Source organism: Microcebus murinus, chromosome 18 (genome assembly GCF_040939455.1).
Source record: "Microcebus murinus isolate Inina chromosome 18, M.murinus_Inina_mat1.0, whole genome shotgun sequence".
NCBI lineage: Eukaryota > Metazoa > Chordata > Mammalia > Primates > Cheirogaleidae > Microcebus > Microcebus murinus.
Window position 1 is genome coordinate 10,976,934 of NC_134121.1, and position 25,817 is coordinate 11,002,750.

The following is a 25,817-nucleotide window of genomic DNA, read 5'->3' on the forward strand; positions in this document are numbered from 1 at the left end:
ACTACAGCTTTGTAGTATAGTTTGATATCTGGCATATTAATATCTCCCATTTTGTTTTTGTTGCCTAGAATTGCTTTTGATATTCGGGGTCATCTTTGGTTCCATACAAAGCGTAAAATTATTTTTTCTATATCTGTGAAGAATGCTGATGGTATTTTAATAGGTATTGCATTGAATCTGTAGATCAGTTTGGGTAGTATAGACATTTTAATGATGTTGAGTCTGCCGATCCACAAGCATGGAATGGATTTCGATCTGTTTACATCCTCTGCTATTTCCTTCCTCAGTGTTTCATAGTTCTCCCTGTAGAGGTCTTTTACCTCTTTGGTTAAGTATATTCCTAGGTACTTTATTTTCTTTGTTGCTATTGTGAAGGGAATTGAGTCTTTAATTTGGTTCTCAATTTGATTGTTGTTGGCGTATATGAATGCCTCTGATTTCTGTGTATTGATTTTGTATCCTGAGACTTTACTAAATTCATTTATCAGTTCCAGGAGTTTCTTGCTTGAATCTTTGGGGTTTTCTAAATATAATATCATATCATCAGCAAACAGTGAAAGTTTGATCTCTTCTGCCCCTATTTGGATACCTTTAATTCCACTTTCCTGTCTGATTGCTATAGCCAGGACTTCCAGCACTATGTTGAATAGAAGTGGAGATAGTGGGCAGCCTTGTCTGGTTCCAGTTCTAAGTGGGAATGATTTCAATCTTTCCCCATTCAGTATGATGTTGGTTATGGGTCTATCATATATGGCTTGTATCATTTTTAGGTATGTCCCTTCTATGCCTATTTTCTTAAGTGTTCGTATCATGAAAGGGTGTTGAATTTTGTCAAAAGCTTTTTCTGCATCTATTGAAAGAATCATGTGGTCTTTGTTTTTGCTTCTGTTTATGTGGTGAATTGCATTTATAGATTTACGTATGTTGAACCATCCCTGCATCCCTGGGGTGAAGCCCACTTGGTCGTGATAGATTATTTTTTTGATAAGCATCTGGATTCGGTTAGCTAGGATTGTGTTGAAAATCTTTGCATCTATATTCATTAGGGAAATTGGTCTGTAGTTTTCTTTTTTTGTTGCATCCTTTCCTGGTTTTGGTATCAGAGTAATAGTCACTTCATAAAAGGTGTCGGGGAGGTTTCCATTCTTCTTGATACTGTGGAATAGTTTCTGCAAGATAGGTATTAGTTCTTCTTTGTAAGTGTGGTAAAATTCAAGTGTGAAACCATCTGGACTGGGACTTTTCTTTTTAGGGAGATTTTTAATTGCTGTTTCTATTTCAGCTCTTGAGATTGGTTTGTTCAGGAAATCTATTTCTTCCTGGTTGAGTCTAGGGAGGCTGTGTGTTTCTAGAAATTTGTCCATTTCCTCCACATTTTCCAGTTTGTGTGCATAAAGATTTTTGTAGTATTCATAAATATATCTTGTATTTCCCTGGGATCAGTTGTGATATCACCTTTTTTGTTCCTGATGGAGCTTATTAGAGATTTCTCTTTTCTGCTTTTTGTTAACCTAGCCAATGGCATGTCAATTTTGTTTATTTTTTCAAAGAACCAACTTTTTGTTTTAAACTTTTGCTTTAAAAACTAATCTCTAATAGCTTCCCTGTTTTCAATTTCGTTTAGTTCTGATTTGATCTTGTTGATTTCACTTCTGCTGGGTTTGGGGTTGGTCTATTCTTTTTCTAGCTCTTTGAGTCGTTTCATTAGATTGTCTGTTTGTGATCTTTTTGACTTTTGGTTATAGGCATTTATGGAAATAAACTTTCCCCTCAGAACTGCTTTAGCTGTGTCCCAGAGGATTTGATAACTTATCTCTCCATTGTCATTTTCTTCATAGAATTTTTTTATTTCCATCTTGATTTCTTCACTTGTGAAGCAATCATTTAGTAGGAGGTCCTTTAATTTCCACATTTTTGTGTAGAAGTGTGAGTTTCTGTTAGGGTTGATTTCTACTTTTATTCCACTATGATCTGAGAAGATACATGGTATGATTTCTATTTTTTTAAATTTCTTGAGATTTACTTTGTGTCCTAGGATATGGTCAGTCTTAGAGAATGTCCCATGAGCTGATGAGAAGAACGTATATTCATTGGATTTGGGGTAGAATGTCCTATAAATGTCAGTCAGACCCAATTGTTCCAGAGTTTTGTTTAAGTCCATTATTTCTTTATTAATTTTCTGTTTGGAGGATCTGTCTTGTGCCATCAGTGGGGTGTTGAAATCTCCGGTGATTATGGAGTTGCTGTTAATCCATTTGCTTAGATCCAGTAAGGTTTGTTTTATGAATCTGGGTGTACCTAAGTTGGGTGCATATATATTTAAAATTGTTATCTCTTCTAGTTGAACTGTGCTCTTCACCATTATATAATGACCCTCTTTGTCTTTCACTATTTTTGTTGCTTTAAAAACTAAATCGTCTGAAATTAGAACTGCCACGCCAGCCTTCTTTTGGCTTCCACTTGCTTGGAACACTGATCTCCACCCTTTTACTTTTAGTCTATATGCATCCTTGCAGGTTAGATGTGTTTCCTGAAGACAGCATATACTTGGCCTGTATTTTCTTATCCATTCAGCCATCCTATGTCTCTTGAGTGGAGAGTTTAAGCCATTCACATTTATTTAGAGAACTGATAGGTAAGGTAAATTACTGTTCATTCTGTTGGGTTGGATGTTGTTGCTTTGATTTCTGTCTTGAGCCATTGTAGTATCTGGCCTTTAATCTTTGGGTTTTGGTTGTTTTTATATTCGTGAGTTTTTACTATGGTGTTCCGTACGTACCACTGTTTTGAGTACTTCTTGTAGGGCTGGTCTTGTCTTGGTGAATTCTCTGAGACTTTGCTTATCTGAGAATGTCTTAACTTCTCCTTCATATATGAAGCTTAATTTTGCAGGGTATAAGATTCTAGGCTGGGTGTTATTTTGTTTTAAAAGAGTGAAAGTGGGTCCCCATTCCCTCCCTTCTTGTATTGTTTCTGTTGAGCAAACTGGAGTTATTCGGATTGGTTTTCCTTTATATGTAATTTCCTTCCTGCGTCTCACAGCTTGTAGGAGGGTCTCTTTTGTTGATATTTTGGTCAGTCTGATGACTACGTGGGGTGGTGTTTTCCTGTTTGCATTGTATCTCCCAGGAGTCCTTTTGGCCTCTTGTATTTCTAATTCTAGGTTACTGGTTAGACCTGGGAAGTTTTCCTCAATTATTTCTTCAAAAAGCTTATCTAACCCTTGGGTTTTTTCTTTCTCCTTCTCCGGAATCCAGTGGACCCGCAGGTTATTTTTCTTTGTATAATCCCACAATTCTTGTAAGCTTTGCTCATGTCTCTTACTTTTCTGCTCTAGCTCTGTGATTAACTTATTTGATTTGAATGAGTTGTCTTCCAGCTCTGAGATTCTTTCTTCTGTTTGGTCTACCCTATTTTTGAGGCTTTCTACTGTGTTTTGAATTTCCCTGAATAAATTCTTCATATCGAGGATATCTGATTGATTCTTCTTCAAGATGTCGATCTCCTTAGTGAATCTTTCTTCCAATTCTTGTATCTTATTTGTAGTTTCTTTGTGTTGATTATCCATTTTTTCTTGCATTTGATTGAGCTTTTTAACAATCCAATTTTGGAATTCTTCTTTTGTCATTTTAGTGTTTTGAGTTTGTTCAGGCTCCATTTCTTGAGAGCTGGTGTGGCTCCTCGGGGGTGTATTTTCGCCTTGATTTTTTGAGTTGCATTGGGTCTTCCCTATCCTGGGTTAATTGCTAGAGCTCAGTCGACTAATTTTTGTAGTTTCTTGATCAAGCACTCCGGGGAGCTCTTCCACCACACTTGGAAGGTTCCCCTGACTGGGGTAGCTTTGGGGTAAAGTGGGTTTTCTTGTCTCACCCCTCCTCCAGGGATGGAGCCTACCACTTTGGGCGAGAGAGATGGGGGCTAAGGGGAGGCGGTATCTCCCCAGTTGCCCTGCACCGCAGCGCCCCAGTGGCTGTAACTCCCCTCGGCTGCTAGGCTTCTCAGTAGATCCTTGATGGAGACAGGCTTGACGAGCTGATCGCAGATTGTGTAGGGGCAGGATTTGTCAGGAAAGACTCTAGTCTGGGCAGGGGCGCGGGGCTTGGCCGCTGCAGGGCTTGGCCGCTGCCGGCTGGGCTGTGGACCCCCTCAATGGCGATCACTAGCCCACTCATAGGGCACCAGTACTGGGGGCAACTGATTAGGATGCAGCCGGTGCCAGGATGGGGGCCTGGATCCATAGGACGCCCTGCAAGTTCCTCCACGCCACCGCCTGCCTGCTCATCTGTTCAGTTGGAGCCCACACTTTTACTGACCCGCCCTGTACGGTTTTTATTCGCCTGGGGCAGTTCCAGCTTAGAGCCCCCTCTTAGTCTCGCAGGTTACCGGAGGTGAGACCTCTAGCCGCCTCCCCGGTCTGCGCCAAACAGTTGGAGCTGTCCTAGCACGGGGCTCATGGGAGACCACGCTGCAGCCTCTCACCATCAACGCACCCTCCAGCACCCTCTTCTGCTGCGATTTCGCACCAGTTTCAGACAGGTCTCTGGCTGGGTGGGTGTGGAGGTCAATGGGGAAGCAAGGAGTTCTCCTGTGGGTCTGATCCCACTTCACCACCTGGCACAGCGGGCCGGCACCCTCCCATGCGCCCTATTGTTTGCTTTGCACTCTCCAGAGAACGCTATCTTATTTCCTGGTCACCTTGTTTATCCTTTTATGGGAGTCCCGCGCTGTACCTCTGCGGATTGCCAACGCTGTACTTGTAGTGGGGAGATCCACTTGTGTGTAGGAGCAAAAGATTTATGTCTCCTTCTCTGGGAGCAGAAGTCCCCAGAGTTACCTCTACTCCGCCATTTTTCTTCTTCCTCCTCAAACATTTGAATATAGAGATACAATAGGATCCAACAGTTGTACTCCCAGGATATACCCAAGAGACATGGAAACATATGTTTATACAAAAACTTGTACATAAATGTTTATAGCAGCATTTATAATATCCAAAAGGTAGAAACAACCCAAAATGTCCATCAGTGGATGAATGAGTAAACAAAATGTTGTCTGTTCATGCAATGGAATATTCAGCCATAAAAAGGAATGAAGTGTTGATTCATGCTACAAAATGAATACACAATGAAAACGTGCTAAATGGAAGAAGATGTATATAAAAGACCCTATAATACATGATTCCATTCATATAGAAGTCTAGGATAGGGAAATTCATAGAGTTAGAAAGTGAGATAGAGTAGTATGGGGTGTTGATCTCAAACAGTTACAGGGTTTCTGTTTAAGATGGTGAAAATATTCTGAAATGGACTCTGGTCATGGTTGCACATATCTGTGAATATACTAAACGACACTGAATTGTATACTTTATATGGGTGAATTGTATGTGAATTATATTAACATCTTAATAAAGCTGTTTTAAAAAAAAACAACAAAAAAAACCTGAAGGCCACCTCTGTGAGTCATTACTGAGACTGCTGGAGATATATAAAGTCTTTGGCTTAACAAAAATCAAGTTAAACAAACAACTGTCCATTTGGTAGCACTGCTGTCATCTTTGAAAATGTGAATTTGAAGTGAGTTAACCAATACTGTTTCTCTCTCTAGCAGTTGAATGCTTATTTCTGTGAGAAGTAAGTTGAATTGCTTATTATTTGACACAACAACTGCCCCTCATAAGTGGGTGATGGTTTTCTAAGGAGGGCTTTTATTTTCATTTTGAATTTCTTAAAGATACCTAATGTTTATTGCCTAGGAAAGCATATTGGAATATTCAGGAAAGGATCCCAGTTCTAATTTTTTCCCCATTGAATATATGTGTGTGTGTGTGTGTGTGTGTGTGTGTGTGTGTGTGTGTGTGTGCGCGCGCGCGCGCGCGCGCACATTTCTATATCTATATATCTATCTTCCCATACATATATGCATATTCCCAAATGAAACCCATGTTCCACTTTCTTGTTTATATCCATTAACTTTGAATAATTAATCCTTGCTGGCTTGATATTTTGACTTCCTGGTGACTTTGAAATTCCATTTTATTATTCTTATTTCTGTAAATGTTAAATAACTATATTTGAAGAACTCTAGTATTGGTAGTTTTATACATATGTTTCTTGTTGGAAGATAACGTCCCTATTAAAAATACTAAGAATGAAAAATAGTAAAATAGAGAATATAATTACCTGTAATACATTCATAAAGAGAGAAAAAAATTTTTTTTTTTTTTGTGGATATATAACTTTTCTCTTTTACATAAATGTAATCTTATTGCACATAAATAACATCCTATTGTTAAGAGTTAATATTCTTATACTAAATTCTGAGATTTGGGACTGTTCCTGTACTTTGTTGGTCTTATCTTTCTGTACTTTTCAAATGAATATCAGTATCATTATGAAAAACTTTGACTCGAATTTCATTGGTGTTTCATTAAACTTGCAAATTAGTTTGATTATTCCTGTTTTTCATCTGCTTTGTAGGTATTTTTCCAGGTTGATACATTTTTATATACAATGCTTTTAGCCATTAAAAATTATTTAACTTAATATTTTTGCCTGCTTAAGTTTTTCTAGTACTAAATACTTCTGTAAATGTTTTTAAAGTTATGTCTTCATACAACCTTATTATACCTTTTCTTGGATATAAAAGGTTCATACATTTTGTGCTTTTGGGAAAAGTTGAATCATTAAAAGGGCTTGTTTTCTAAACAGTTATCAGTCTTTAACAGAATATTACAGATTGAATCTCTGTCCAATTGGTAGGCCAGAATAGAATCTCCTTTTAATTTAGTGGGGTTTTTGCTATATGTTTTTTTTTTTTTTTCCAGGTGCTGGGTATCTGTATGCTATATGTTTTTTAATTATAGATAAGGTTAGATACTTTCGTACTTTTTCTTATATTTCTTATATGTATTATCCTTGTCCCATTTTTAAAATTGGAATGTTCATCTTTTATATTGATATAAAATATAATGAGAATTTAACCCATGTCAATTTATGTATGTTTTATCAGAGGTTGTTATTTATCTTTAAATTGTTTTATTGTATTGAATTATAGAAATAGTTTTAATATGGTGAGCTTCTCAGTTGTTAACTTGGAGGTATCTGGCTGCTGTCATGTGTTAAAAAATCTTTCTCATCAAGATTAGAGATAGTTGCAAAATTTTATTTTAGTACCTAAGTTTGGGCTTTTGTTTTTTATATGTCAATTTTTAATCCTGCTTCTGTCAATATTGGTGTGTCACCAAAGGAATATACCAATGCTCCTACAAATGGTTAACCAGTTTAAAAAAAAAAAATATATATATATATACACACACATACACCTGCTCTTTCAGACTCCATTATTTAGAATTGATACTCTTTATACTAAAATTTGGGACTATTTCTGGACATTGTTGCTGTTATCTTTCTGTATTTTTCAAATGAATATTAATATCATAAAATTTAGCTGAAATTTCACTGGCATTCCATTAAACTTGTAAATCAATGTGATTATTGCTGTTTTATAATAGTATTCCCAAAGGAAAAAACATGGTATTTCTCTTCATTCATTCAAGCTGCGTTAAGACTTCTTGCAAATTTTTCCTTCATATAGACCATACACATTTCTTAAGTGTGGTAGCCAAGTTTATTGTCAGCTCTAAATATCTGTGTCCATCTGCTGTCTGTGCCTTTTCTCCTTTCATTTTCTTGGACCCATTCTAATGGGTTCTTTTATTGCCATCCCTCCATTTTAGCTGTTAATAACAATGTGAACATTATCTTTCATGTTGCCAAAACCAGTGGTCAGTTCTGACTCATCTTCCTTAATCTTTCTGTAATATTTGAAATACTATATTCCTGAAACGCTTTCATCAGTTGGCTTCCAGCATGTTACCGTCTGGTGGCTGCTTCACTGGCTGATCCTTCTCCTCTGGTTCCCTGGATCATCCTCATCTTCCTGATCTCTTCATATTGGTGTACCCCCACGGCTGAATATTGAAGCTCTTTTCTTCTCTTAACTACCCAAATTCCTTTAATGAGTTCATCTAGTCTTAAGGATTTAAATACTCTTTGTTTCTTATGTGCAGGGATGTGCAGTACTAGCCACTTGGTAGATGCTCAGGAAAATGAGGAATGCTGATGATTCCCTGCTTTTTCTTTCTTCCCCACACGTCACCTGTAAAGTCCAAAATCATTTATCTAGATACTATTTCATGTCCTCCTTGTAGAGTCTGTTAGAAATTTTAAAAATAGCATGTCTGGTATAGAACTTTTGGTCTCCCATCACCTGTTTCTTCTCCACAAAAATCTGTGAGCTGCCACCTTCTTCTCAGTTCTTCTATATTTCAGTAACTAGCAGCCCCCTCTGTCTGCTTGTTCAGGACACAAACTGGAGTCACCCTTTATTCCTTTCTATTTTCTGTACTTTACACCTGCTCCATTAGCAAATACTGTCCTTTTTACTTTGAAAGTGTATCTAGAACACATCCTCATTTTAAAACCACAGTGTTCATTGGTCCAGCCACTGGTCTTTCTCACCTGCCCATTGTTTTAGTCTCCAGACTCGTGTTATTCCCTTGCTCTGCTATAGTGTGGTCTGGGCGCAGTAGCCAAACCTTTCAAAGCACTAGGTCACGTCATGTCACTCTTGTGCTTCAAACTCATCCCGGAAGTCCTTACCATCAACCTATAAGGCTCTAACACAGCTCTTTGCCATCTTTCTATGTGCTCTCATTCTTCTTCCCCCCTCAGTTGGCTCAGTTCTAGCCAACACATTGACCTTTGCTGTTCCACAAACATATGGAGGATATTCCCACCTCAGGGTCTTTTCCTTTCTCCTTTGAACTCTCTCCCCTCTGATTTTTTTTTTTTTTTTTTTTTTTTAGGAGACAGAGTCTTGCTCTGTCCCCCGGGCTGGAGTGTGGTAGTGTGATCATTGCTCCCTGCAGCCTTGAACTCCTGGACTCAAGTGATTCTCCTTCCTCGCCTCCTGGATAGCTAGGACTATAGGCACGCATCACCACACCTACCTAATTTTCCTTATTTTTTGTAGAGACAGGGTTCTTGCTGTGTTGCCCAGAGTGTTCTCAAACTGCTAGCCTCCAGCAGTCCTCCCACCTTGGCCTCCCAGAGTGCTGGGATTACAGGTGTGAGCTGCCAAGCCTAGCCCCAGTGAATGTTTTTAATGTGCTACTCTTTCACTTTTATAAGGTTGGTGGTCTGTTGCTGTGTTGTGATACAGTAATCCCCCCTTATCTGTGGTTTCACTTTATGCAGTTTCAACTTTATGCAGACTGTCAACTGCAGTCCAGAAATATTAAGATATTTATAGAGAGAAAGAGAGCGTGACAACAGTCATATAACTTTAATTACAGAGTTATTGTTATAATTGGTCTATTTTATCATTGTTATTAATATTTTACTGTGTCTGATTTATAAATTAAACTTTATCACAGGTATGTATATATAGGAAAAACATAGTATATATAGGATTTGTTACTATCAGTGGTTTTAGGCATCTACTGGGGAACTTGGAACAGATCCCCCACAGATATGGGAGAACTACTGTACCTCCTAAGTAGATTGTGAGCCTTTGGAGACCAACATCTTTGTTGTGTTCATTGCTGTATCTTGGGGGCTAAGACAGTTTTTTGTTGCTGTTTTGAATGGGATGTTTTCCTGACTAATAATTGCTAATATAAAGTAAAGCTACTTATTTGATGTTTATTTTATGACCAATCAACTTACTGATCCACCTCTTTTTAAAATAAGTTTCAAGTGTTACTCAAGGTACCATTCTGTAAACACTTTTGCCTTGACCTTTTTCATATTTATTGATCTTTCTCATATGTTTTTTACCTTTCTCACATTGACTTTTGTTGCTTTGCTGAGAACGTCCCAGTCAGTGTTGAATGATAGTAGGATTCTTGTGTGATATTGATAGTAGGTTCTTATTTCAGACTTGAAAGCAAGTGCCTTCTGAATATTCCTTATTCTTGAAGAATTTCTTTCCATATCTGGTTTACCATCTGTGTATTTGTGTGTGAAAGTGAATTTGTGTGTTTATCTATAAGATAGAGAATGAAAATATATCAGGAATCACTATTGAATTTTATTAGATGCCTTTCTGGCATCAGTGAGTACATGATGAGTTATTTCTGTCTGTATAGTTATTATGAATCATAATAACATGTTTCCTGTAGTTGACGCATTCTGGCATTCCAGAAATAATACCTACGTGGCTCATGATTTATATGTTTAATATATTTTTATGTTTGTAATATCAGCATCTCTCATTTATTAACATATACACAAGTTTAAGTGACATTGGTTATAGTTCACTTTGTAAAGGTTTTTTTTTTTTTTTTTTTTTTTTTTGAGACAGAGTCTGGCTTTGTTGCCCAGGCTAGAGTGAGTGCCGTGGCGTTAGCCTAGCTCACAGCAACCTCAAACTCCTGGGCTCAAGTGATCCTTCTGCCTCAGCCTCCCGGGTAGCTGGGACTACAGGCATGCGCCACCATGCCCGGCTAATTTTTTTTATATATATATATCAGTTGGCCAATTAATTTCTTTCTATTTATAGTAGAGACGGGGTCTCGCTCTTGCTCAGGCTGGTTTTGAACTCCTGACCTTGAGCAATCCGCCCGCCTCGGCCTCCCAAGAGCTAGGATTACAGGCGTGAGCCACAGCGCCCGGCCACTTTGTAAAGGTTTTATATGGATTACACTAGCTTTAAAAATTGGGAAAATTTCCATCTTTATTTTGTCCAGTAAAAAGTTACTGATCACATAGTGAAGAAAAACACGTTTGGCCTTTGGGAGCTCAAAAAATTTTCCAAACTTCAGGACAGTTGGGATAGCATAGTTTTATGTTCTTTGAGGTTAGAATTCATTTTGGCCAGGAGTCTTTGGAGATGGAAAAATGATTCTTTTATGAAGTTTTACTTTTTCCTTAGCATCAACATGTGGGTGTGGATATGTGTGCACATGCATATGTTTGTGTGCCTGTGTGTATGTGTGTGTGTGTGTATACACACTTTTTTATTAGTTTTAAATGTCAAGTGTAAGAGCTGTTTACTGGAGTGTTTTTTAATATCCAAGTGTTTGGTATTTTAAAAGTTGGTACACAATTTCTTTGATATACTTCCCTTTGAAAGGTAAAGACTAAGTACATGAGTGTGGACTGAACTTAGTGATTTGCTTCTAATCAATAGCACATGGGAAAAAAGACTGTCTCTTTGAGAGTAGGTCATAAAAAGGCATTGTGGCTTCTTGCTTCTTGGATTGCTTACTTTGGGGGAGCTAGCTACCACATTTTGAAGACACTCAATCAAGCAGCTTTATGAAGAGACTCATGAGGTGAGGAAATGAGATTTCCTGCTAATTACCTTGTGAATGAACGTGGTGACAAATCCTCCAACTCCAGTAAAGCCTTGGCTCACATTTTGATTTGCAGTCTTAGGAGAGACCCTGAGTCAGAACCATCCAGCTAAAATGCTGTGTGAATCCTGACTCACAGAAACCATGAGGTAATGAATGCTTGTTGTTTTACCCTATAGAGTTTTGGGTAATTGGTTATACAACATAACTAATACAAATTGATTTTTTGTTATCCTTTTGGCTTATTTCCCTTTCAGAGCATTTTAGCCTGTACGGTTTTGCCTTTTGGAACATACTGAGATTTTCTTTGTGGCATGATGAATGATCAATTAAAAAATGAAATACCAGAAAACATCTGTATTATTAGTTATGTTCAACATTTTTTTGCCTTATTAATCTAAAAATATTGAGGATTTATTCAAAATTTGTTAATTTTGTGATTGTCAATTTTTCCTTATTCTATAGTTTTTATTTTATATATTTCAATACAAACTAACTTGAGTTGTGTATTTATTGTAAAGTGTATATATTTTTATATGAAATAGTTTCCTTTTGTTTTTGTTAATGTTTCATACCTTACTATTTAAGTTAGTATTTCCCTGTTAAACTTTTAGAAACCTTTTTGTTTTTCAAGCATATACTTCTGATTTGGGTTTAAAATATAGGGTCTTTAATTTCATCATTCTTAAATCTATGCTTCTCAAAGAAAATTTTCAAAATGTTAAAAATATTGCATATACAAATAATGACTGTCAAAAATACATCTAAGTCGTTAATGAGAAAACTGGATAGTCAGGATGACAAAACTGGCTCAAAGAGCATTTGGATAATTTAGTATTTGTGGTCACTGAAGACAGGATGTTTGAATGAGATGGCTAGGTTAAATATCTAGCCATTGGATAAAACTGCTAATTATCACCAGGTCAATAAAACAAGTTTTTAGGTTATTGGATGTAAATCATTTGCATCTCTACCAGACAGACGTCTACAAGTTAACATGTTAATGGACCTTAATGAATACTAAATAATCAAGTGAAAAAAAAGTACACTTAAATAGTCCTTGGGTAGGCTTGTTAGATAATGCTACACTATGATGTTGAAAGGAAATGGAATCTTTATTGTTATTTATTGCCTTATTTCCAGGAATTGGACAAGTTTTCCTAACACACACATGCCAGAAATTCCAAATCTTAGTGACATAAACGTACAACAGTTTCAGAACAACATTACCACCATAACCACAAATGATAGGCACCCATTTTAAGCGTACACTTGGGGTGTTGACAAATGTAATCAGAATCAGTCAAGACATTTCCTGTCACCCTGAAAAAATGCCTTGTGCTTATTCCTGGATATTCTGTCCCCTACTCTCCCTCCAAGAATTAATCCTGTTTTCTGTTATTATCAGTTTTGCTTTTCCTAGAGTTTAATATAAATATCTTACAGTATGAATGTATTCATGTCTGCCTTCTTTCTTTCAGCATAATGTTTTGAAGATACATTTATGCTATTGTATATATTAATATTGGTAAAAATTTTTGCATGGTATTAGTAGACTACAGTTTTTCCATTCACATGTAGATATTGTGACAATACTGAATTTTTCAGTACACTCTATCTGGTATGTTTCTCCATACATTTAGGTCTTCTTGCTATTCCTCAACAGTGTTTTATATTAACAGTTTTCAGTGTGTAGCTTTTGAGCACCTTTTAAATTCATTTCTAAGAAATTCACGTTTTTGATACTATTGTGAATGGCAAAAATATTTTTCAATATTTTTCTACTATATAGAAATACAACTGATTTGCATATGTTGACATTGTTTCCTGAGACCTTACTATCTCAGTTTCACTATTTATTTTAGTAGAATTTTCTATGTAGGTAGTTGTAGAAATTCAAGTGTCTGTGAATAAAGGTGGTACTTTTTTTTCCTTGGCTTTTTCTGCTGACTAGGACATCAGATACAATGCTGAATAGAAGTCATGAGAGTGGACATCTTTGCCTTGTTTTCAATATTATTTAGAAAGCAAGTGTTCTATATTTTACCAATAAGTATGATGTTAGCTTGAGGTTATTTTAGATGTCCTTTATGAAATGGAGATGTTTCCTTAATGTGCTAAGAGTTTTTATTATTATTGCTATTGTTATTAATGGATTTTGAATTTTGTCAAATACCAGTTCTATATCTATTGAGATGATCATATAATTTTACTCTTATTCTGTAAACATGGCATATTACATTGATTTTCAAGTTTAAGCTACCATTGTATTACTGAGATAAACTCCATTCAGGTATTCTATGTTACCTCTTCATGTATTGCTGGATTAGATTTCCTCATTTTGTTCGTGATTTTTGTGTCTTTGTGTATGAGGGATATTAATTATCTTATAATATCTTTGTCAAGTTTTCATAAATGATTATGCTGGCCCCATAAAATGAATTGAGGAGCCTAGCCTCTTTCTTTGGCTTTTGGAAAAATACTGTGTTAGACTTGTGTTATTTTTTTCCTTGCATGTTAGGGAGAGTTAACCAGTGAACCCAACTGGGCCTAGAATTTTATTTGTGGGAAGGTTTTTTTTTTTTTTATTTCAGAATATTGGGGGGATACAAACGCTTTGGTTACATATATTGCCTTTGCATTGCTTGAGTCAGAGCTACAAGTATGCACATCCCCCAGACAGCACGCACCACACACAGTTAGATGTGAGTTTACTCATTCCGTCCTTCCCCTTCCACCTGCCCAACATCCGATGAATGTTACTTCTATATGTGCACATACGTTTTGATTGATTAGTACCAATTTAATGGTGAGTACATGTGGTGTTTGTTTTTCCATTCTTGTGATACTTAACATATAAGAATGGTCTCCAGTTCCTTCCAGGTTAATACTGGAGGTATTAGTTCACCATTTTTATGGCTGAATAGTACCCCATGTTATATATACACCACATTTTATTAATCCACTCATGTATTGATGGGCATTTGGGTTGTTTCCACATCTTTGCAATTGTGAATTGTGCTGCTATAAACATTCAAGTACAGATGTCTTTTTTATAGAATGGCTTTTTTTCCTTTGGGTAAATACCCAGTAGTGGTGTTACTAAATCAAATGGTAGTTCTACTTTTAGTTCTTTGAGGTATCTTCATACTACTTTCCATAGAGGTTGTACCAGTTTGCAGTCCCTCCAGCAGTGTATGAGTGTTCCTATCTCTGTATCCATACCAACATTTGTTGTTTTGGGACGTTTTTGGATAAAGGCCATTCTCCCTGAAGTTAAGTGATATCGTATTGTGGTTTTGATTTGTATTTCCCTGATGATTAGAGATGTTGAGCATTTTTCATATGTGTCTTGGCCATTGGTCTTTCTTCTTTTGAAAAGTTTCTGTTTATGTCTCTTGCCCACTTTTTAATGGGCTTGTTTGATTTTTTCATGCTGATTTTCCTGAGTTCTGTATAGATTCTAGTTATCAGCCCTTTATTGGAATCCTAGCACTCTGGGGGGCTGAGGCCAGAGTATCACTTGAGGTCAGGAATTTGAGTACTCGGGAAGGTTTTTCATAAATTCATTAAATAACATAGTTCTAAGGTTATTCAGGTTTCAATAATTATTTTTGGTGAGTTTTCATTTTCAAAGAATGTGTCCATTTCATCTGTATCTGTAAGATCAGTAGTAATATCCCTCTTTCTGATTTAGTAATCATTAGAATTTTTGTGATCTGAATTTTCTTTTCTCTTGCTCAGTCTAGCTAAAGGTATATCAATTATGTTGATCTTTCCAAGGAATCTTTTTGCTTTTGTTAACTTTTACTTTTGTTTTTCTATTCCTGTTTCACTTTATTTCCACTCTGCTTTTTTACTACTATCTTCTTTTTGCTTGCTTTGGGTTTAGTTTGTTCTGTTTTCTAATTCCTTAAGCTGTAAAGTTAGATTATTGATTTCACATGTCTTCTCTTTTAAGGAGTGTGCATTTGATGCTCTAAATTTCCCTCCAAGCACTGTTCCCTGCATCCCACAAATTTTAAATTGTAATTTCATTTTCATTTAGTTCAAATTATTTTTTACTGGTTTTTCATACTTCTATGATCCATGTGTTATTATGTGGTGTGTTGTTTAATCTCCAAATATTTGAGGATTTTTTAGTTATCTTTCTGTTACTGATTTCTTTTTTTTTTTTTTTTTTTGAGACAGAGTCTCGCTTTGTTGCCCAGGCTAGAGTGAGTGCCGTGGCGTCAGCCTAGCTCACAGCAACCTCAAACTCCTGGGCTCGAGTGATCCTTCTGCCTCAGCCTCCTGGGTAGCTGGGACTACAGGCATGCGCCACCATGCTTGGCTAATTTTTTTCTATACATTTTTAGTTGGCCAGTTAATTTGTTTCTATTTTTAGTAGAGACAGGGTCTCTCTCTTGCTAAGGCTGGTTTCAAACTCCTGACCTTGAGCAATCCTCCTGCCTCAGTCTCCCAGAGTTCTAGGATTATAGGCATGAGCACTTGGCCTCTATTCTTTTAAAATAAGGTATTTTGGCTGGACGTGGTGGCTCACACCTGTAATCCTAGTACTCTGGGAGGCCAAGGTGGGAGGATCACTTGAGGTCAGGAGTCTAAGACCAGCCTGAGCAAGAGTGAGATCCCATTGCTACCAAAAATAGAGGGAAATTAGTCCCAGATACTTGGGAGGCTGAGACAAAAGAATTGCTTGAGCCCAGGAGGTTTGAGGTTGCTGTGAGTTAGGCTGACGCCACAGCACTCTAGCCTGGGCAACAGAGTGAAACTCTGTCTCCTCCCCCAAAATAATAATAATAATTAAAAAATTAAATAAATAATAAAATAAAATAAGATATGTTCTATGCCTAGAATGTGGTCAGTTTTAGTGAATGTTCCATGTGAGTTTGGTGATGTTGGATGGAATATTTTCTCTCTTGGTTAAATATCTGGGACATTTTATATAATGTGTATCTTATCTGGCAAGTAAATATATTTGCAACTAAAAGCAATGTAAATAGCTTCCAATGAATATTTATGCAGCACAGTACGCATGTTCAAAATAAAATACATAGTTCTCCAAACTAGTTGTTGCTGACAGACAGTGTAATATAGTCAGCTGTTATTTTTCTCTGGCTATTTCCTTCAACAGCAGTTATAGCAAAGGATCCACTGTCAGCTCTGTGCCACCGATACCCTCTGTCTCTTTTCTTCTCCATCCCTGACACACCCTGTAAATGATGGCCCCTAATTTCAAGGAAATGTAAAGAAACTCCCTTCACAGAAATTACTGAAAATGACTTGCTGATAGGATAATATATTACTGTATTGGCAGTGCTTTAATTAATTAACATACTGCTGGATTTGATTTACTCATATTTTGGCTACAAAAGACTAATAGACAGATATATTGTGATAAATTTATCTTTATTGTGAAGAATGGGTAGATAATTATGATAAATTTAGTTCATATTTTGCTTTTTTCGTCTCATTTTTGTGGTATAACTTTATCCACTGAAATAAAGACTGGTAAAGTCAGAAGACCTAGTCTTTTCTGCTTACCACTAATTGCTGCTAATCTGACCTTGTAATTCTTTATTTTTTTCCATTTTTCCAATGTTGTCACTTTCTCTTCCTCTCTCTGTTCTCAGTTTCAGCTTTGTAAATGCTTGTGAGTCCTTAGGGGGGGAAATGAGAAGAATTGCTTTGTGTTTCCTTTGTGGAAGTTGTCATTGAGTTTTGTTGTTGTTTGTTTTTTAATATAGTGATGGCTTCCTGTTACGCCCAATTTGACCCTAGACATGGATTCCTCTAGGAATATGCTGGCTTTTTGGCAGCCTCCCAGCCGTTGCTTCCATGTGCCTGTTCCTTGAGGGTAAGCATGGTTAATAACTGTCACTTCTTTTTGTGTTCTAGCCTGAAAGAATAGACCCAAGTGCATCTCGACAAGGATATGATGTCCGCTCTGATGTCTGGAGTTTGGGGATTACATTGGTACGTTTATGTTGATTCAACTTTGTCATAATAGCATAATAATAAGGAATTTAGAAATGAAAGAAAATTTAATTATACCTTCATCCCTCATAAGACTGCTTCTTTTGTAGTTTGAGATTTTGTTCACTTAATTTTTTTTTCCGCCATGGTGCTAATTATGGGGACTATGGTTTTTAATTATTGAAAGAAAAAGTATATATTTACCTTAAAAGTCAAATCATAGTTGATTATTTCCCTCAAGGTTTTGTGAAGTACCTAGGGCTCTTCAGTGTTGTAGCTGGATCTCTTGGCCACAGATAATAGGACTTAGCAACTGCACTAAGAATGGAAACGGGAGAGTAGCTCACCTGCAGTCAATTCAACGATGAAGGCACATAAGCTCCTCCCGTCTCAAGCAAGGTGCAGTATGTCTAGTAGTACTGCTTATAGTGTGTATATTAAGTATACATACTTATATATATGGAAAATAGTTTCTACTTGGAATCTCTTCACTGAATAGAAAAGTTGAAAGTGAATGAGCTGAAAGTACTTTAGTTGTTGAGAGATAAGAACTACGTGATGGTTCTAAATGAAAGTTTACCATAGAACAACACTGAGAAAGAATACTAACTAAGAAAGCTACTTAGTTTCCAACAAGCAAGCACAATTAAATGAACTCTTCTTTCTTACCTATGGAATGTATTGAAATTTTGGTTTCATTTAAAAATAAACTATCTTAGTTCAGATTGCTCGAACGAAGTACTACAAACTTCGTAGCTTACCAAGAAGAATTTATTTCTCACAGTTCTGGAGGTTGGGGAGTGTAAGAACAAGGTGCCAATGGATTCAGGGTCTAGTGAGGATTCACTTCTTGGTTCGTAGATGGCTGTCTTCTTGTTATAGCCTCATGTGGGACAAGAGGCAAGGAAGCTGGCTGGGTTCTTTTTTGTAAGGACACTAATCCCATTCCTGAGGGCTCTCCCCTCATGACCTAATCTTCCCAAAGGCCCCACCTCCAAATGCCATCACATTTGGGATTAGGTTTTAACATATTGGGTTTGGGGGGGGGAAACAAACATTCAGTCTATAGTAGTATCTTTATTTGCTTATTTTATTTTGAAATTTTAGGTTTATTTTCTTGTGCTTGCTGTTCTGCCAGGGCTTCCTGAGATTTTTCTGATTTGGGTAACTTTTTCTACATGAATGTGAATTTTCTACCCCTAGATGGGGCTGTCCTGTTATATAAGCGGCCCAAACCTTTTCCTTCCATTTTCCTTTTATGCTAACCAAGACCCTGCAGCCCAGAGATACACAGATTCAGAGCAGTGAGCTTTTTTGTAGCTTACTAAACAATCTCCATTTGTTCATTGGCATTATATATATGGTTTGAGGATCCTTTTCCTGTTAGCAGAATATCATGCCCTTATTAGTTTTTCTTGATGTGTCACATCAACAGGCCTAATGGATTCTCTGTATAGAGAGTTGAAGGTAATAGCTCACCTGCAGAAGACTCCACCTATTTTCCTTGTCACCAAATATAAGAGATACCTCCTGGAGTGTTTTCTCATTGTGAAGCCAACCAGCTAAAGAAAGGATTCTTTCTTCTTTAGTCAGAAGAGAAAATGGATCTTAGGCATCTTTTAGGTCTGGTGATTGGTTGCAAGGATTTCAGCAAGACCTAAAGCTTCCAGCTGAGGCAACTGTTTGCATATAAGAGATATTTATGATTTAGAAATACTCATCTGTGACCAAAGAAATTATTAATAAGTTTCTAAAGCAAGTGTATACTTCCTTACGAAAACAAAATTTTGTTTTGTGAAAGGTTTTAAACATAGAAATTTTTTTAGCAAGTTTCTTTAAGTAAATTTAGCTAAATGTTGTTCAAAAGGAAGGTATTTAGTACTTAAAATTGTTTCATAATTTATTTTTAATAGGGATAATCTTATAAAAATTATGAAATTAGTTTCCAAGGTCCTAAGTCCTTCACTTTACCATGTGTGGCCAACTTTTTCCTTCTCTTAACTATTTTTAAAACCTATTCTCAGGAATGAATCTAATGAAGTTATTCCTCATGCTGTGAATAACCAACAAGGTTTATTTCTTTCAAAGCATTCATAATTTTAACAAAAAGAAACCCCAGCCAGAGGAATGAATTTCTGTGTATGTGTGCGCATGCATGCTTGCTTGCTTTTGTGCATACCACATGTATGATTAGAGAGAGCAGTGAGCTGACAGAGGCATCTTTTGGGGAGCACATTCTGAATCAGTCTTCTGAGATAGTGCTCTTTCTCTTCCTGAATGCCATCTTCGTCTGAAATAAGTTTGGAGCCTCATCTTCATATATCAGTCACCTGTCAGTGCATATAAAATGGAATTCTTTATGCCATGGTTTAGATACAGATATGTTTCTTGGAAAAAGCACACTTTCTAGGTTTTCATTGTTTTCAGAACAGAGTGGGAGAAAGGTGAGAGTACAATTCGCTGGTCATTAGCAAGCATTTTTGACCCTTGAGAGATTGGTATATATATTAATGTATACATTCAGCTCTATTTCAGTATGGTTTAGAAGTACTGTCAAGGGGCTCAGGATGAAGGGTTTGACCCTGACTTGATTTCTTCAGTAATAGTAAAATCTGATTATGATTGAAGTTGTAGTAACTACAGAATAGCTGTAGAACAGGATTTGCACAGTGTTTCCTTCAAGCTCAGGTTGGGCTTTTCTTGTTAAATCTTCTTTTACCTTACAAAGGAATTTGACCCTGGCTTTCCATTCAGATGACAAACTTGCATACTCTACTAAAGAAGTTCTAAAGTCAGCCTTCCAGAGTCTCTTATACAGAAGAGTCAGAAGCACAGGATCCCCTGGAACATGCATTGGGACACAGTTTAGGCTTAAGTTTGTGTTTCCCTTAGTCTAAGTCCTTGAATTTGGTTCATACAGAATTCTTTATATTGTCTTGATTTCTAAATATAACCTCGATTTAGCTTTCATGATTCTGAAGGTTCCACCTCAGCCTAATCTGGGTTCTATTCAAGGCTTTTATAAGAGTTTTACTTACAGTTTAGATTTTTATCATGGCCATTCTAGTGGGGAGTGGTAAATAATACCTAGTGTATTTTGCTTTTTTCTCTTTGTTCTCTTTAGTATGAGTTGGCCACAGGCCGATTTCCTTATCCAAAGTGGAATAGTGTATTTGATCAACTAACACAAGTCGTGAAAGGAGATCCTCCACAGCTGAGTAATTCTGAGGAAAGGGAATTCTCCCCAAGTTTCATCAACTTTGTCAACTTGTGGTAAGTACTTGAGTTATGAATGCTCAAACACATGTGGTGAGAATAGTGAGGTTTACTTAATCTGAGCAAGTAACCTTGGTACTTTACACACGGGATGGGGCCTCTTTGTCATATCACCCTGCCTTCCAAGCTGGGACTCTAGATCACTGTGGCTGTATGGAAGTTTCCAGCTAGCCTGGAGAGGCATCACCCTCTTATTCTACTATTCAGGTATTGGTGAAAAACAGCCATGGGTGGTGGAGAAGCTGCTGCCTCCAGACTTCGAGTACCTGGTACAAGAAATACCAGGTTAAACCTCTAGGTGAGACTGATCATCTTATTCTGATGTGGTTCTCACAATGAAATTGCACCAGAATCACCTGGAAGCTTTTACTAAGTCAAGACCTTGCCAGATCAGACTTTCAGGAGTGGATCTCTGCTCTGACATAACATAGAACACAATTAGGGTCACACCCAAAATTCAGTTGGTAGAACTGTATGTGTTGACTCTCTGAAACCTTAATCCAAAGAAGGTAAGAACTCCACACTTGTTCGTGTTATTTGTCCACCTTTTTAACAGATTTTTTTCCTTTGGTATGTGTGTGTAGTACCCAAAAATAAATATATCCAAATATGGCAATAATATAGTCATGGTTTGTATTGTTTCACTCTTTACTTAAAATAAAAATTTTTTGGTTATCATTTGAATATTTTCAATAATTATTCTGTTTATCCAACATGACTTAAATATATGTTTATAAGTAACAAGCCAGAACATTTAGTATATCTTCTTATTCATTCTTGAAAAAATGCCTTTTTTTCTTATATTTTTTTCTCGCTGGGAATGCTGTTTCTCTGTACTCTTTCTAGGTCTTACAAGACTTACATTTCAGGTTCTAACATTGTCCTCTTTTTGAACAATTAGAAAACATTTGTTTGATTCTAATTTTCAAGTCTCTTTTATCTTCTCTAACCAAATTCTACTTTTGTGTTGGTTTTTCAGAGGGGAGAGAAATACCTCAAGATTTTCTAGGTAGAAGAAGGCCATAAGGATGACTCAAATTGGCTGCTTCTTCTTAAAAGCAATCTACTTTTTATTAATTTTCATACAATGTATATACCTTTTATAATTACATAAATGTGATCATTTTATATATTACATTTTTGTGAAATATTTGCTTAAAAGAATCTATGTAATCATAGAGCATAATATCTAAAATGATCACCTGTGAACCTTCCAGCAGGGTTGCTTTCTTTTTAATTCCTTGATCTCTTTATTGGTTTTGTTTCATGTGTGTATAGTACTTGTATATTTTTTATTTGTTTCCCTTGGTGCCATGATAGATAATGGTTATGGACATCAATGTCGTATTGTTTAGCCTGAGTAGGTTCATAGTTCCATCTCATTCCAAATCATTGAGGTCTACAATTGAAGGATATTTATTTTTATGATATGCTCCTATTAGCTTTCCCCATTTGTCCATTCTCCCTGCTACTACCCTTGTCTTAGACATTGTCATCTCTCATCTGAATCATTTGGATTTCTAATTGGTTTCCTTGTAATCCAGTATTTCCTTGTTCTGAATCATTCTCTTTTTTATTAGAGTTGTATTTTTTATGATGCATATCTAACCATGTTACTTCTTTGTTTAAAACTGTGTAGAGAATGCATTCTTAACAGGGTGATTCGTAAGAAGGCGAAAATTGATTTTGGAGAAACAAAAATTCTTCTATCCTGCAATGGTTTATAGCCCTACAAAGGGCTACAGAATATACACACATATGCAGTTACATATATTGTATTTAAATTCATGGTGGGGAGGGGAAATAATGATAAAAAGATTGAGAAACACTGTTCCGGATGCTTCCTTTTGCCCTTAACACATTGACTGCCACACTAGAAAAAATTTTGTTTTCCATGGGGCCACAGTGTTTTATTATGAAAATAGAATAAAAACTTTGAAAATAAAGTGATCCTTTCTAATTTAATGAAAAATTCGTTATTTTTATTATTTTCTGTGTGTGAGTTATATACAATTTGAAAAATAGTTCACACAGCTCCCAAGGTAAAGAGACATGAGCTACGTATGCTTCATCAGGCCCCAGGCTCAAAACTCGCATGAGTTAAAATACAACTCACATGGCAGTTAATGTGTTAAAATAGTCTAAATTAACATGGCTTTCAAAACCCATTGTGATTCTTGACTTAGTTCATTGCTCTAACCACGTTTCTCACTTTTCTCTTGAACCATTTCTGCCAAACTGAATTTCTTCAGTTTTTTAAATTAAAAGCACATAGAGGATAACATGGGAGAATATTTTCATTATCTTTGGATAGATAAAGATTTCTTAAATGGCACACGGAAAAGAAACTGAAGAGAAAAGATTGATAAAATTGAATGTCATTAAAATTAAGAACTTCATTGGTTAAAAAATAGCACTGAGTGAAATGCCAGGCCACACAATGGGAGAAGATATTTCCTGTATAGATATTTGACAAAGGACTTTAATACAGAATATGTAAAAAAATACTTTAAAAATACTTGTAAGTATGAAAATGACATCCAAAAATGACAAAATACTTGAAAAGCACTTTAAAAGATGATACTCAAAAGGTCAGTGAATATAAATGTAGTATTAAGCGGAGCTCATTCAGCATTATTAGTCACAACAAAAATGCAAATCAAAACTACAGTGAAATACCATTATAATTACTAGAATGACTGCTAAAAGACTTACAGTAGTGATTGTTGGTGAGGATGTAAAGCAACTGAAAATCTCATACGTAACTTGGAGTACAGATTGGTACGGTCCCTTTGGAAAACTGGCAGTACTCAATACAACTAAGCTAATATAGCTGATGAATAAACTGTGATCCAGCAATTCAAGCCCCATTTATATACCCAACTGAAAGATATATATAAGAATGTTCAGAAAAGTACTTTCATAATCTACAATTAGAAAATCTATTAACAGTAGAACAGGTAATAAATTGTAGCATTATTTATGCAGTGGTATATATAGCATCAGAAAAAATCAAACTATTGCTATACTAACAGTGAGAATAAGTCTCTCAAATGATATTGTGTGAAAGAAGACATAAAACAGTATACATGGTTCTATTTATATGAAAATTAAAAGCAGACAGAATTATTATAAAGTAATAGAACTCAGAATATTGTTATTTTTATATTAGTTCTGCACTTAGAAATTATGTTCTTTTCTGTATGTCTGCTACAAGTAAAAGTTTGCTTAAGGAAGAAAAAGGGTAAAGATTTGTGGTTCAAAATGAAGATCTCAGCCCACATTTAAGATTTTTCCCCATTTTAACTTCCTGTTAAAATAATGAATGGAATTTTTTTAAAAGGAAAAAAATTTGTCTTACAGAAGAATAAAAAGTGCTATCCTTGAGGAATCTTTGTGAAACTATAGATGAGACTGAGTTCAGGGACTAATCTAGAATTCATCAGAGGGGGAGAAAAGTCACTAGGAGGGTATAAGACCAACAAACAACTGCCTAGTTTAGGATAGCAGAACTCAGAAGAAAAGGCAACTAGTAGACAGACAATTAGGAAGTAAATCTGGATCCTAAAAATGTTTTAAGGAAAGGCTTTTACATGTAAGATCCTGCACACAGCTGGCATTCTATGGCAGTATTTATTCACTCCTACCTTATACTTGGCAAGAAGCCTGTAAGGAAAAGCTTAAGCTTTGCTCAGATAACTTCTAATGAGGGCACTTGGGTTGGTTAGAGGGTGAGAACACTGTGCAAGCTGTTGTAGCAAACCCATAAAATAAATCCCATGGCATAGTGCTGATGCTATAGTGATGGCTTTCAACCTATTTCTCACAGTCACCTAGATCTATAACTGAGATCAACTTCCAATTTGATAAATATTGATGCTCTTTTAGGGATGAAGAAATAAAGAAAAATCACTAATAAATGAAAACACCTAGTGGTTCAGAGAATTATACCAGTCCAAAAAAATCGAACAAATATTTTCTTGTGAAATTGCTACTGAAAAAATTGTAAGGAAGGAATAATTTGAATTCGGGAAGTGTTAACTTCAAATAGTTAACTAATGAGAATTAGTAGAAGCAATTGATAGTAGGAATAGATCTGCAAAGACTTCAAATATTAATAGAATGATCGGAAACAAAAAAATAATTTATTGTAAATTAAAAGAAAAATTAAGCATCTTGGATATATTATAATCAGGGAACAGAAATTTACAAAGAACGAAACAGAACTTCCAGAAATAAAAAGCATAAATTAAAATATTTAGTAGCGCGATTAAACAGATTAGGTATAACTGAAGAGAGATTAAGAACTGTAAGGTAGATCTGATACTCTCCCAATAGAACTTTTTGAGATGATGGAAATGTTCTATAACTGCTCTGTGTAGTGCAGTAGACTACTAGTATTTGAAATGTAGGTAGTATGACTAACTAAATATTTAATTGGAATAAATTTGACTAATGGTTACATTATTGGATAGTCTCACTAGTTGTTAATATAATTATTGATAACAGATTACTAATGTCAGTAGTAATTCAGAAATGGAAGATAGTCAATGTTACTAACTAGTTTATGATTTCTACCCAAATAGCATAATTTTTTGCTCCAATAGATGAGATAGAAAAACACAAAACCAACAGGCATGGCAGTTTTACAAAGAAAGTAAACATCTGTGTGAGTGAAAAATGCAACAAAAATACTGTGTAGGTCTGAAGCCATGAGCTCACCGTATTCTAGATCTGGAAGCAGACAGTGGCAGCTGGGACATAACTTCCTGTAGGATCATAGTTTTATAACTGCTCTTTTTGGACAGGGGATGAATGGGAATCAGTCTCATTGCTTAGAAGTCTTAGGATCTGGGAAGTGAAAAAATACTGATGTCAGTTACTCCCTGGACCACAGCTTTAAACAAGCTGTGAGACTACAGAATGGCAACTATAGATACTGTTTTTACAGCTAGTGGACTGGGTCTGTAATAGTCATAATATCAACAGAGGACTGGAACTTGAAAGGCCTATTATAGGACCTTATTCTATACTGGTGGCTCTGTAAAGAAGAGCCAACTGTGAAATTGCTCTGTGTGATATATCTCTGGCTCCTGGTTCAGTTCATAGTACTTAGTAGGCACTCAAATATTTGTTAAACAGATGAATGGATATTCATTTTTATGGAGGGGAAGCACATTTTTTCAAAAAGAGTCTGCAAATCAGA

The 25,817-nt window shown here is 36.0% G+C and overlaps 1 protein-coding gene across 2 annotated transcripts in view; it reads left to right on the forward strand.

The window, feature by feature from the left end:
- The window catches only part of MAP2K4 (mitogen-activated protein kinase kinase 4), a 132,221-nt gene that overhangs the window by 99,612 nt on the left and 6,792 nt on the right, over positions 1–25,817 (forward strand). For both annotated transcript variants that reach the window (XM_012777517.3, XM_012777524.3), the window contains 2 exons: positions 17,258–17,335; positions 20,460–20,608. In XM_012777517.3, coding sequence (XP_012632971.2) covers positions 17,258–17,335; positions 20,460–20,608 — 227 coding nt within the window. The remainder of the gene's footprint in view (positions 1–17,257; positions 17,336–20,459; positions 20,609–25,817) is intronic.